This window comes from Notothenia coriiceps, unplaced genomic scaffold (assembly GCF_000735185.1).
Source record: "Notothenia coriiceps isolate Sejong01 unplaced genomic scaffold, NC01 NC01_scaffold00037250, whole genome shotgun sequence".
In the NCBI taxonomy this organism is placed as follows: domain Eukaryota; kingdom Metazoa; phylum Chordata; class Actinopteri; order Perciformes; family Nototheniidae; genus Notothenia; species Notothenia coriiceps.
Genome location: NW_011369951.1, coordinates 1795357 through 1810255, shown reverse-complemented (window position 1 = coordinate 1810255; position 14899 = coordinate 1795357). Strand labels below are relative to the sequence as shown.

At 39.7% G+C, this 14899-nt stretch overlaps 1 protein-coding gene across 2 annotated transcripts in view; it reads right to left on the bottom strand.

Moving 5' to 3' along the window:
• Positions 1-14423, bottom strand: part of LOC104966651 (DNA-binding protein SATB1-like) — a 25565-nt gene extending 11142 nt beyond the window's left edge. Inside the window, exons 1-9 of one of the 2 annotated variants that reach the window (XM_010795860.1) lie at positions 14388-14423; positions 12074-12303; positions 11810-11986; positions 11600-11726; positions 9994-10117; positions 9582-9693; positions 8424-8965; positions 6772-6969; positions 5403-5558 (exon numbers count right to left, since the gene is read on the bottom strand). In XM_010795860.1, coding sequence (XP_010794162.1) covers positions 5403-5558; positions 6772-6969; positions 8424-8965; positions 9582-9693; positions 9994-10117; positions 11600-11726; positions 11810-11986; positions 12074-12290 — 1653 coding nt within the window. In that variant the 5' untranslated portion in view covers positions 12291-12303; positions 14388-14423. Of the gene's footprint in view, positions 1-5402; positions 5559-6771; positions 6970-8423; positions 8966-9581; positions 9694-9993; positions 10118-11599; positions 11727-11809; positions 11987-12073; positions 12304-12693; positions 13349-14387 lie in introns of those variants that run through there. The other variant, XM_010795859.1, reaches the window with a different exon arrangement.
• Positions 14424-14899: the final 476 nt, after the last annotated feature.

Sequence of the window (14899 nt, the reverse complement as noted above, 5' to 3'; positions counted from 1 at the left end):
AATGGGTGTTAAGCTAGTAAAACATGGGTGTGTTACGAGTGTTAAATGGGTGTAACATGGCTGTAATGTGTGAATAATGGGAGTGTAACGTGGGTGTCATATGGGTGTTATTTGGGTGCTTAATGGGTGTTAAGCTAGTGTAACATGGGTGTAATATAGGTGTTTTATTATGAGTGTTAAATGGGTGTAACATGGATGTAATGTGTGAATAATGGAAGTGTAACGTGGGTGTAATATGGGTCTAACAAGGGTGTAATATGGGTGTTATTTGGGTGCTTAATGGGTGTTAAGCTAGTGTAACATGGGTGTGTTACGAGTGTTAAATGGGTGTAACATGGATGTAACATGCGTGTAATATGGGTGTTTTATTATGAGTGTTAAATGGGTGTAACATGGCTGCAATGTGTGAATACTGGAAGTGTAACGTGGTTGTAATATAGGTGCAACGAGGGTGTTAAATGGGTTTAATAAAGGTTTGATTATATAAAATATACCCTAAATGGGCCATATATAATAAGTTGGAAATCATAAGTTATATTCTGAAATAAATCATGAAACTGTGTCATTTTATTTATTTATTTATTCATTTATTTAACAGGGACAGTGCACATTCATTGACATTGCTGTAAATGTGCCAGAGTTAGCCAAGAGGCTATTTTTCATCTGTAGTCCCTAATTTTTGCCTATCCATTAGCAAAAAACTAACATTTTCTGAAATATGTATATGTGCGTGCCCTTATAAGAGTTAAAAACACATGTATATAGAGTACAAAGAAACTCAAATAGAGTTTCAACAGTTGAGTTTTACTTAAATCTACAGACTAGGCATCATTCACCATCACTTGCTTAAAGTAAATATATGTCTTATGCCCCCTGCATGACCTTACTCTCAAAACATCCACCTCAATCTGCTGCAAGTGTCAAATTCCTTCAGCTGAATATTATGCAGTCAGACAACTTGCCATCAGTGGCGATCATAATGTCCACACATAGAATCACTGCCTGGGGATGTTTTTCTACCAGATATCCCTCTATAAAACTGTATGAACTGGTATCGCTCCATTATAATATTGCCATTGCTTTCTGCAAATTGACATTTGCTCATAACAGCTCACTAATATTGTTCTGCCAGATTAATTCCCATAAAGCTTTAACTTCCTAGAATAAAACTGCCTACTTAGGGAAGACAGTTGATTCTGGGAGTTTATGCTGATTGCTTTTGATGGGATTTTATTTCTAACATATTTAGAGGAAGGCATTTGGTTCGCTGTCATGTTCTATTACTGAATGCAAGATTTAGGAAATTGCTACAATACAGACACAGGGAACTTGTTTAAAATGGTCACAACATTTTTTGAAAAATAAGACAAAATAAACCCCAAACTATCTGCATGGTCAGACACTAGGAACATATGTTGTGTAATTTGTGTGAACCAATGCTTCAGATGAAAGATTTAAGAAAGGTAGCCAGGTTGAATAATTCATCATATTGTTTTGGTTGATCATGGGAACCAATCATTCCGACTATACGGAGAGATTGATTACAATGAAAAGTGATAAGGAAGTCCAGTGAATATTCTCAAAATACCCAAAATATGTCCCGAGACAAACAAGTTTCAAAATAAAAGCTTTTCCTACCTATTTGTCTTAGAATAGAGCATTTTCTTAACAAGATGTATCGAAATATCCAAAATACCTCCATCAATGACAAATAAACACTAACCTATCTGCATGTCTAGACACAGACAAGAGGTAGAACATATGTTTGATGATTTGGATGAACCAAAGTTTCAAAATAAAAGCTTTTCCGACCAATATATGTTTCAACAAGACTTCCCTAATATACGGACAGCTAGTGTGGTCAACATGTAGTATGATGAACAGGTCAAATGGTTGGTTAAAAGGTAGCCGGATTAAAAAAATGATCATATTTTACTTGATCATGGAACCAATCATTAAGGAGAGATTGATTACAATGAAAATAGATCAAAAAGTCGAGTGAATAACCTCAAAAAATATCAAAATAAACACTAACCTATCTGCATGTCTCGACACAGACAAGAGGTATAAAATATGTTTTATGATTTGGATGAACCGATGTTTCAAAATAAAAGCTTTTCCTACCAATATATGTTTCAACAAGACTTCTCTATACAGACAGCTAGTGTGGTCAACATGTAGCATGACGAACAGTTTTTAAAGGTAGCCACATAAATATACACCAACAAGAGGTAGTACACATATTTTGTATACCGTTGCTTCAAAATAAAAGCTTTTCCAACCAACATGTGTTTAAAAATAGTGTTTACTTCCCAAGAGAGTATTAAACGAGAGTAGAGTATTTTCATTTATTCAACTGGCTCTCCATCGACTACTTACCATAACACAGCTTAAGATCACAGAGGTTTCTTAGCGAGACATTTGTGTGACACGCAGCAGTAATTCTACGGATTTTATTTGATGAGATACATTCAAGCGAGAGGATGTTATGATTATTATTTTACAACACTTTGTCGTCATCTAAACAGAGCTGTATAATGTCATTTCTCATTTCATTTTGAAAGCTTACAGGGCGCTTGACTGGACACAAAGCTGCTTTTTATGTGCATAATATAATTCACAGTATTCAGTTTAACATTTTCACTCTAAATAAGCTCAAGAACGATGGGATTTGAAGTCCATTTGTTTGTTCTAGTGTTAAATTGACCTCAATAAAAATGTTAAAAACAATTATCAGTTTAGGCAAAAGCTAAACAAGAGGAAACACTATGTGAGAATATCAGTTTTAAAATGTTAAAACGTTGTTCATCTTAATTGTACAAGTGTACAGATTAGGATTTGGATGGATGTTAATGGACTTTGGGAAGTTAGCATATATTTAGCTATATTCCTTCTACATGATAATGTCACCCACACATTTGCGTTGTTTCCCATAACATGGGACAGGAAAGTGGGAGGGGCTGCTACCTGTCTGTCTGAAGGGACTGCCGATGTCCGNTTTGCGTCAGTAGATTTCTCCTAAATTCACCAAAAGTTAGCTTTCTAACGTAACATAAAGTACCGCGACCACTGTGTGCACCATGTCAACAGAGATATCCGATATCTCTGTTGACATGGTGCACACAGTGGTCGCGGTACTTTATGTTACGTTAGAAAGCTAACTTTTGGTGAATTTAGGAGAAATCTACTGACGCAAATAGACAAACTATAGTCAAATAAACACTTAAATGTGTATTTTGTACGTTTTCCTTCCAAAAGCCTGAAAGAAAACTTGTTATAGAATCAAAATAGCACAAAATCTCAAAATTGACCAGTGCTTGAAAAACGATGTTTTTGCCTGCCGTGTCTCGCCTTAAGTATTTTTATTATTTTTAACTTTTTTTGTCAGTGTTTGTTATACACTCTATGTGTATATTTAACCTCTTCAAATAATGCATGGACACGTTTTGTATTTTATTGTATGTATGAAGTCAACATACTTGTCATGTAATTTCGATCGTGGCCGGGTCACTAATATATTGAACATTATTTTAACTCATTTGGTTTATAATTTGAGAGGAAATCTACATTTGAAACAACTCTACGTAAGAACAACTGTGAGAAGTATGTGCATAACAATCTGTGGGGTGATGTTATGGAATGGTTTGGAGCAGGAGTTCAAACAAAGCACACATATAATTCAGTTCAAAAGGGTGTACAGAAACACTTGTTTGGAAAACTATGAGAATGAAGAAAGGTGATTGAAGATGAGAAATTATTGTAAATGTATGTATAAATGTAAATATGTAAGTAGGAATAACTTGCAGAAATGATTATCCAATCATTCATCAGCAGTACGTAAGGGGTGGGAATTAATAATTATTTGCTTCCTCCTGCGCCCTTTTGGACATATGATTTATTATTATTATTATTAATATTTTGTTGAATATGACAATTTTTTGTTGAACATATAAATATTATTATGAATAGTGATAAATACTGTATTCTAACAATACGGTATTCTGTTTTTCACATTTGTTTTTTAATCTGTTCGAAAGAAAGATGGAAATTAAATTAAATCTATTTTAGAGTCACATAAATATGCAGCATTGTTCTTTAAAAATGTAATATTTCTATTAGCTTTTGCAGTTGTTTTTTTCATTTACCCTCACATCCATTTTGTGACTAATCGGAATTTAAGAAGATACAAGTAGTAATAACTGCTAAGTTAAGGTCTAATTTCAGCCTTTCCCTGCTCTATAAACTATAAATTCACAATAATTGATCAAAAAAGGGGTTATGTTGAAAAGCAAAGCCAAAAGATGATGGAGAGATTTTCCTATTAACCCAAATTGGTTTCTGCATCACGACAGAAGGGAAGAAACTTGTGAGTGGCAGATTGAGTAACAAAAAGCCAAGCTAGTTTCAAATTCATGAACTGGAGCATGATCACATTTGCAAGCACGCTGAAAAGCACACACACACACACACACACAGATTCACAAATCCACACACACACCAGCACGCGGTCACACACCTACACACACTCACACCTGGCTGTTGCCCAAGTCTAGCACACAATGCCATCCAGATGCACAGTGCAGATAGAACAGAGAGATCCAGCATGGTTCTGCGTGCCAAACACTCGGGTAATATAGAGAGAAAGGGAGCGTGAGAGAGAGAGAGAAAGAGGACATAGAGAAAGTGAAGTAAAAAGGGAGGCCAGCGAAGAGATGGGAAAAAAACCTCAGGGGTTTTGGACCACCTGTCTGTACTGGCTGACCGCTGAACGACCTCTAAACCGCTTCATGATGAGTACAGAGAAGGGAGAGAGAAGGAAAGTCAGAGAGAAAGACAGAAAGAAAGAAAAAAAAAAGAAAGGAAGGAAAATGAAAACTGGAGACATACACGAGAGGAGGAGAAAATGAGACAGCTGAAATCCCCCCATTCCATGAAGGGAAATTATCCTCAAAACAAAAGGCAATAACAAGCTTATGGGGCCGCCATAAAAATGAGAACAATAAAAATGTGAATCATGCCTGTGTGTGTGTGTATGCATATTAGTGCATTTGTTTGCCAGGGTGTATGTGTGTGTTTTTGGGATTGCTTGCACATGCATGTACTCGTTCAGTGTGTCTATGTGCAGAAATAAGTGGTGTGTATGTATGTGTGTGTGCACGGGTTTTTGTAGTGCGACAATTAAAGTGATAATTTAGGACACAATAGCAGCCTGATGCACCGATGATAGTCCTCTGCAGAGTACAGCTGCTGGGTTGATTATCTGGGTTTCTACACACACTAGTTATCCCAGCTTTAAATGAGAAGATGGATTTATCTCATCATGGAAGCTGCATTTGAACAATCAAGCAGTGCAAACTATTGGATGCGATATGTGTGTGTTAAAGATCGGACACCAGAAGTACCTGACTCTTGGAGACGGAAACTTTAGCAAACAGAGCCTGAGACACCTTGGCTCTCTTCATCTCGTGCTGAATGTCCTCGTAGATAGAAGCGCTCACATTGAGTACACAGCTGTCTGTCCTCAACCCTCTGTCTCCTAAAACTGGGGACAGTCTCGCCTAAGAAGAGATACACAAGAGGACACAAAGACAAGTTAGTAAGCTTTAGCGGCATTTGCTGCGATGTGAAATAATCAAATACAGAGCTAAGACACACACACTTTTAAAGGAGGTACTGTCAACCCAGTGACTTCCAGTTGGCCATGTAGGTACTACCAAATGATTGATTATATTAGCTTTTTGGTAAGCTAGTTAACAAAATGTGCTCAGGAATTCACCACAATAAAAAATGTCAAATTAAAATGTCTAATTTCCAAATCCAATAACATCCTTTTATCAGCAAGCCAATCACGTATAGAGGGTACAGACTATAAATTGCTTTGCCACTGTTAGCGATAGCCTAACGTTTCTTCGGATCCAGTGAAAGATGCCAAATAGATTGTATTTTTGGGATATGGCCCTTTTTCAAAAACCTCCAAACCGTGTGGTGATGAAATATAAACTTGAATACATTATATTTGTATATTTTAAACATTCATGATGGCAGGCAGTGAGGGGGGGAGGGTTAGCAGAATATTTATGTTTATCATTACAGCTGAGAGGAACAACACAGATTTACATTATTTTTCTCTTAAATTAAAAAAGTATTGTTTCGTATTTTCTTTATCAGAAGTGGGTTTTGACTAGGAAATGGGAAGCCAGTGACGGATGCTGTCCTTTAACAAACCCTAGGGGGTGTACTCTGGGTGGAAAACATGAACAAATGCACAAGATGCTCAGTGGAAATGTAGCTCCTCCCTGGCAGGAGAAGCAGCTGGCAACTTCATGTATATATGCATGCACCTCTCCAGGTTCCGAGGTGGAGCCGCAGCGTAGAGCACAGCAGCAGAACATATCAGAATGGAAATATAAGCTATGAGTGAGGATTCATTAAAAACATGGCTAGAGAGGAAGCTGGTCGGGTCAGACTAACCTACTGCCACAACACGGTTCATACAGTATCTATTTTTGCAATATGTGAAGTACAGTATATCAGGGGTTTGTGACATTCACAACGACTCCCTGATATGATGATTTAGATTTGCTGTTGACTATGACCTTTACCTGTCTTTGGTAAATGAAGATTCATCCATACAGTACATTTGAATTGTTTAGCACTCTTTGTCTTTTATTTCCACTTCCCTATTCCATTGCTCTTCCATGAGAAGAAACACATCAGTTCAAACATTTCACAGCAGCTTTTGTGACACTGATTTCCTGTCTGCAGGCTGACCTGTGTGGATCTCGGTGGCGTGTTATTACAGCCTGGGATGAATCCAGTCAAGGTTCTGTCTTTCTCCTCCAGGTAGATGCGGTCCCTCTCAGCTTCGTGCACCTGCAGGAAGCTGTACATGGCCCGCAGGTTGACCAGCAGAGACTGGGAGGCGTGGTTAGGGTCCTCCTCTTTCCGCAAAATCTCAGACAGCAGACCCTGGTAAAGACACACAAACACACAAGTTACTCATCGATTGGTATAGGGGAAATAATACACAATAAATTATAAATTCACATGTCAAATGCATTCAGGCATATTGATGTAAAGTGGCTTCATATTACTATTCGAATAAATGGAAAGCTGGTGTATAAAGTAACCATCTAAATGATCTTGAGGCTGTTGTTTATTCCTTTTTTGTGCATCAAATAAAAAACACTTGAAATCAATGTTTAAGATTTTAGGAAAATATAGAACTGCCTATATTTTTCATGTTAAGGTGGCTAACTCAACGTTTCTCATGTGCCTCCAGGTTTTTTTGAAAAGCTCCTTATATCCATATTTGGATCCCATTCCAAGAGGCACCTTATCAAGTTCCTGCGGTTTAATGTTTCACAGCTATATATGATACAGAGCCAGTTCCCCAGTCAGTCCTAAGCACGCCACTCGCCTGTAGAGCTTGTGAAACTCTGGGTGTATCTATGTATGCAGGAAAGCCTTTAAACATGCTGATTGTTGGGCTTCCGTCCTGAAAAGAAATCAGATTTCATGCTGGTAGTGAAATGGAAAGCAAGGAAACAGGCTTTTTATTCAAATCATGGATCATCTTTGGATCCACCCAGCAAACCCCTCTCTCCAAATAGACGGCGGCTTTAAGGTGAATCGCCAAATGACAAATGTTCCCATCACTTCTATATGGCATCTTGGCATCATGCCCAACTTGTATGGCTGGCACCGGAGCACCTTGGACTTGGCAGTGGGAAAACATGGGGGTGGATAATAGCTAGCTCTGCTTATTGTGATGGAAATGATAATGACGGTAATAATAATAATAACAATGGGCTTAGCCTGTCCTCTGAGCCCCTTTATGTGGGTGTGGTGGTGAATGTAAGATGATAGACACAGATTACGTGGCATTTTAGTGTTAGAAGCGAAATATGGAAATAAAATGAGGGAGACCAATGGAAGAACAAAGGGAAAGATTTTTTTTTTTAAACTGTTCAAGGGGTCTTCAGAGGGAAAGGTTGAACGATGAAGGGACAGTACAACAGAAGAAGAGGTAGAGAGGGAGACAGTTTCCCTCCACGGGGTTGTGATGAGTTGGCCCAGCAGCTGCTTCAGTGCTGGCACCAGCTTTGTGCTGCAGAGGGCTGGCAAAAACACACACACACACACACACACACACACACACACACACACACACACACACACACACACACACACACACACACACACACACATGCGTACACACATGGATAGGGGGAGGGGGCACTGCGGCAAAGGCCATGCCAATGTGCCAACCATCAAACACACATTCACAGAACACTCTTTACTAAAACCCTAACAGCAGAAAACAGTCCCAAACGATAATCACCCACAAGCAGTTGCAACCCCTTCTGATTTTCAACACCTCTCATGCAGATCACAGTCTCCGTACCCCCTTACTTCCGTACCTGGGTCCTGTTAAAGGCCACTCGTGCAAAGACAGCTTGAGAGATGCCTGCTCTCTTCAGTTCCTCCCTCACACAGTGGTAGATTTCAAATGGCACGTCTGACGACCCAACAGAAGACCCAGCCAATGTCTGGGTTTGCGTCCCGGCTAAAGGGCCTCCTCCTGGGCAGCACTGGGCCTGCTGTGGGGCTTGGGAATCAGGGGCTTTGGAGAAAACCATTGGAGGAGGGGGAGGAATCGCTACCGGCGGGTGGTTGAGAAACTGCTGTGGGGACGGTGAGAGACCCTGGCCAGCTAGCATGCGGCTAACAGCATACTGCTGGTTGAGAAACTGAGCCATCACCAGCTGCTGGTTGACCATTTGTGAGCTTAATGGCTGGGTTACCAACCCGGGGGGGCGCCTGAGGAGCGGGGACCGGCCACATATGCTGGCTACTTCTCCATGAGAGAAAAACATGGTTGGGCTCTGATCAGCAGGGCTGCTTGTGATTGGCTGCTGAGTGAGGGTGATATGTGCAGTCTGGTCAGAGAATCTGTCAATATCTGGTGCAGGGAAAGCAAAGACAGATGTTACATTATTATCACATCAAATGCAAACAGTGAGTCCTAAATAAAACTAGATACTAATTCCCTAGCAGGTTTGAGTGTTAGGATTAGGGTAACATGTATCTAAAATGAAGTATACTTAAAAGCATGCAAACAAAATATGGTAGATTTTTGAGTGAGCTGCCAGTGGACACCATTTGGACACGTTTTGTTTCAAGACACCAAATATGTCAGTAATTAGCTTTTATGCCTCTTTAAAAAGGTAGTTGCTTACAAGTAAATTAGAAAAAAGAGGTTGATGGAGACATTAACACCATCAGCCTGGCCAAAGGGAAACTCATCAGTGGTTGTGGTCTTAAAGGCATTTCACTCTATTCTTCCACAGTGCAAGAGAGACACCACTGGAAACATCTAGATGTCTGTGTTGCACATATTTCATGACTTACTGTAAGTATAACATAGTTGGTCTAACTTCTAAAACAGTATACTGTCATGACGTCTACATACAGTACTTTACATACCATATAGAATAAGTATGTAGTATGGATTAGGGACATGCTGTGAGACTTATCAGGCACACTTAATGTTTGCAGAATTGATTGAAGACCCTCACCCTTGAAGCATTTGGTCTTCTTGAAGTGCTTGTACCATCGACCAAACTCGTGACACTTGGCAGCTGAGACATTTGCATAGTAAGTGCTATTTACAATAGATGATATCATACTCTGAAACAGAGGGGAAAAGACAATAGAAATTCATTACATTTTCCAAGCTCCTGCTATGGGCGGCCTGGGTGTCTCAGCTGTTCACACATCTGATATTAATGAACTCAGATCTGTGTTATTAAAAAGACCCCCAGGTAAATAGGATAATAAAGACAGATGAGTGTGTCAGAGTGTTAGCGTGTGTGTGTTGTTGTTGTGTGTGAGTGAGTGAGTGTGTGTGTGTGTGTGTGTGTGTGTGTGTGTGTGTGTGTGTGTGTGTGTGTGTGTGTGTGTGTGTGTGTGTGTGTGTGTGTGTTGTACCTGGGACAGGGGGCACTCCTTGGCCAGGGAGCTCTGGTTCATGTCCTTCAGGAGCTCCTTCAGAGCGTTTCTTACCGTGGAGTGACTCCACTGCTCGGGTGGTAAGTCCTCCAGTTTGGGACAGCTAGTCAAAGGGAAAAGGAAACACTTCATTTCATTTCCATCATCATTTCGAACAGATTAAAGTAACACATTTAGTATTTATCACTATTCATAATAATATTTATATATTCAACAACAAATAGTCATATTTATATATTCAACAAAATATTCATAATAATATTTATATATTCAAAAAATATATTCATAATAATACATCATAATTATGTCCGAAAGGAAGCAGGAGGAAGCAAATGCTTATTAATTCCCACCCCTTACGTACTGCTGATCAATGATTATCCTTTAAATCATTTCTGCAAGTTATTCCTACTTATATATTTACATTTATACAGACATTACAATAATTTCTCATCTTCAATCACCTTTCTTCATTCTCATAGTTTTCCAAAAAAGTGTTTCTGTACACCCTTTTAAACTGAATTATATTTGTGCTTTGTTTGAACTCCTGCTCCAAACCATTCCATACAATCACCCCACAGATTGGTATGCACATACTTTTCACAGTTGTTCTGACTTTCAATAGAATTATGTTTATATATTTCCCTTTAAGTCCAGTGATTTCTTGTTGCACTTCCATAAAGTTGTGAAAATCAAGAAACTGGCTTTTAGTATCCTCTATGGTTAAAGCCCTTAAAACGCTGTATCTATAATTCCCACAATGTAACTTTATGGCATCGTTGATAAGACCCCGATGTCTTGTTCGGGTTGTTTCCTCAGATTTAAGAAATCTCTTTTTCAGAGCCACAACTATTTTCACAGGCTGAATATTTCTTCTTGTAAACTGAACATCATCCAGTCTCAAACACAACAGTTTCAAGAGTGCCAATTATTGTCTGGGCTGTGTATGAAATACATTATTAAAAAAATGAATAGAAGAAACTCATGTGAACACACATATACATGTTGCCATGTCACAGTCAAAAAAGTGGGTTGTAAATAATAAAGTTAATGAAGTCTGAATTCATGTTACTGCCTTCCATTGTTAATTCTATAGGTATCACCTGTGGTTTTCAAATATTAAATGAGCTATTGTGTCTTGTGATGATAAATGTGCAGCACACGTCCTGACACTCATGGTGGATCTGACGCAACTTCTATTAGTTGTGCAACTAAACCGCCTAAAAAAAATTGGGCATTGATTTTTTTAAAATTATACACTATAACTCATACATAATAATTGCAACAAGCAACCAAAATCGCCCATTCAATCTAATCTAATGGCATCCAGATTGAATAAAACAAGAGATGTATCATTCCCTGCTGGGTCTGGTTTGCCCATGCCCTTTGGTCATTTCCCTTTCTTAATACAAGTAATACCAGGTGGTGGCTTCTGCAGCATGCACTATGGTGAAAGGCTGGAAAATAAAGAAACCAGCCTTGCCACTAAGGGTCACATTCACACCGCCTGATTATTGTAAATCCACGGACAGGATGTGGTTTGAATCTTAACTGTAGACAGCAACTAAAATAGATTTGATCCCCCTACCTGTGCAGCTGTATTTTAAGTGTGATAATATGGTGAAGATCTTGCAGCATATCAGCCACGGTGGCATCAGGAGCATCTGTCACACAGGACAGCGGCACCGGGTTCCACCTGCCCACCTGGATCAGACCTGAACACAGTAACACAATTATGAATAATGTGAATAACCAATTTGTATGTAATTGATTATCTTTGCAAGCGTCTGTGATGTACCTCTGGCCTGTGCAGCAGAGCTGTGTGAGTAGCCGAGTGTCAGCAGAGCCATCTCTATCAGCTGGTTGAACAGCAGATCTCTCTTGACCAACACAAACTCAGCGTGTTCTTCTTTCCTCTCCACCTCCAGAGGGTTTTCTCTGTGCTCCACCACACAGAACACCGGCAGCAGGCTCCCTGAGGTAATGGACAAACAGTTATTAGACATATCGGATAACACAGGAGTCATAATGCACTGAAAACCCAGTCTGTAATCCCATGTACCTTTGCTGTGCCAGCTCTTGCTCTGGGGCCTCACTGGGGTGGGTTTCTGGGACAGGCAGGGGTTTTTGGCCACAGGACTCCCCTGACAGCTCCTCTCCTGCGTCGAGGGTCCCGCTCCGTTTTGTTCCAGTCGAGCCAGCTTGGCAGGAGGCGGCCGGGGGTCTACAACCAGATCACTGGCCTCAGGTTTCTTGGCTCCATTACACAGGGCGGCCATCTGTGGGCTCACACTAATACAGAGACACAGGCACATTAAAAATCAAACTGTGTTCGAGGAAATCTAATGAAACAGTATCATACAATCTTGATAATATGTGTGTAGTGTGGGCAGCAGTGAGATTATGGTGATCTGCTATATGTTCCAAAAGAGTGTTATCTAATTTATATTGAAAAATAACTTTTGCAATGACAAACAGTGTCCTTGTAAAAATCTGTCCATGGGATAGAATAGGCTGCATAGGTCTTTACAGTAACTAAGTAATGACATAATTAAATATAAAAGGAGTATATTGATACTGTACATGGCGAACATAACACAGTGGGGGAAAAAGCAGTTTCAATCTTTTACAGTTAAGTCTTCTAACAAGAAAACTGGGTAACCATTTTTGAAAAACACCTACACACAATGATATCCGGATCAGTTGTTGTGGATGACCTTCAGCCAGATGCAGCGATTAGGATAACCCTCTAAATCCAGTAAAAGTCCAGTGAATGATGGAGCGCAGTTTCCCATAATAAACCAGCTGTCATCTCAGGCGCGCCGCTGCAAACCGAGAGCGATTCAGTTCATCCTCGGCACCTAAATGCGCGCTAATTGTCCCACGTCTGATTCTGCTGAAGTTTGATCGAGGAGAAACCAACCTGTTTCAGTCGGCACAACGTGCAAATCCGACCTGCCATCACACATTTACAGCCCGTTTCTCTATGTAGACATCGGCTGTATCCATACGTTATCCTCCCTTTTATTGATCTCCAATTCAGGAACAAAAACGCGTCTCTTTGCTGTCTGTATTCGTCCTTTTCCTCACATTAATCGCCTGTTTCACATCGGCATTATTTCGTGTTTAATGTCCAAGTTTTGCCTCTGTCGCCCTTTATCTCCGTCCGCGTTTCGCTTTCCGGTGTAACGATACATTGGCCTTAGAGCAAGTTGAGAGCGACCCCCCATCCAGAGCACCGGGGCATGCTGCTTCTGTGGATCCGGCTATGGAGAGAACAATGCACGGTTTGCAGCTCCCAGAGAGCATTCACTATAATATATGAGGCTACAGCGGTGACTCCGGGACAGCAGTTGTTGGTTACACTTCAGAGCTCTATGCGCACGCGAGAAGAGGGAGAGAGAAAGAGAGGGGGAGAGAGAGACTCCCACACCCACACAGACTAATAAATACGCGGACCCAGCTGCATTAGCATATGGTGTAATAATGAATTCACTAGCGCGCTCCGTAAATGTATTAAATGTGACAATTGCGCATAAATCTATTTATTATTTTCTGCCGCATGCTGTGCACGCACTTATTATTGTCTTTAGGGTATGGAGCTCTCCATGGTAACAAAATGGAGCAAGTGGCTGACTGATATTAACTTTTGAACGTTGATGTGTTATTGTCACTACCGTAGATTAACTATGGCTTATGACTTATATGTAGGCCTGGATAATTACAGTGTACGAATGTGCTCTATATCCAATTACAATTATACAATAGCCTACTATAACAGCCTAAAGTCATCGCTATACCATACCACAGTAAAATAGGCAATGCATGTTGCTTACAGTACTAGAAATATAGAATAGTATCATATAGTAAAATGTATATAAAGAAAAGTATATTGTTGTGGTACAGCGGTTTATACTAAAATATATGATATCATAATATTCACTTCTAAAAAGGTAAAAGTAGAATAGGCTGCATATTATATGGATGTACATTAATACCAGTATAGTATAATACAGGTATTTAGGAACTATTGCTCAACAATACCCTATACTATTCTTTACTGTTACATTTGATAAATTCCAGTATAGTAGTATGTTATAGTATAGTACAATCAATAACAGGATAGCATAGTATAGTATAATACAGTCAAGTACAGTATAACACAGTATAGTATAGTATAGTATAATACAGTATATAGTACAGGATCGTTGTATAATATATGGCAACTTGTAGTTCAGATGTAAGTTCCGGATATATAGATAAAGCAAACATCTTTCTAAAAACGATCATTTGACTCTAATAATAGACTAATTTGAATGATACTGTAAAATATCAACGAAACCTAAAAGAAGACATGAAAAGAAACATCACTGTACCTCAAAGTTGTGAGACTGATGAATCCGTTGGCTGAGAACACAACTTATCTTATGTTCCCAGAAACTTTCAGACAAGTATCAGCAGACCTCCCCCACGCCATCCACTGCTGACGAGAAGCACTTCTGGAGTCTGTGAAGGTATCACAAAGCAAAGGGTGGCAGGTGTTGAGTGTCTGTGAGAGACATAAAGAGAGAAGAAGAGTCATAGATCTATCACTCTGGCAGATAAGAGTCAAAGACCATGAAATCTTACACCGGGCTGGTCACAGGTCTGTTTTCTCTGCAGAGGAAACGGGTAGATGGGTGGATGTTGTGCAATCCGAGTGTATGTTTGGGGAGAGAGAGCATGCTCTACTACTTTTGACTAATCAAACAAAGTGAATTAGCTATCTCCCCAGCCAGAACGAGTCATGGCTGGTTACACATCATTCATCGTGACTAATTTAAAGAGAGAGATGTCACTCAGCTGGATGGAAATGTGTTTGTGTGCACTCCAATTGAACCTCTGGGTA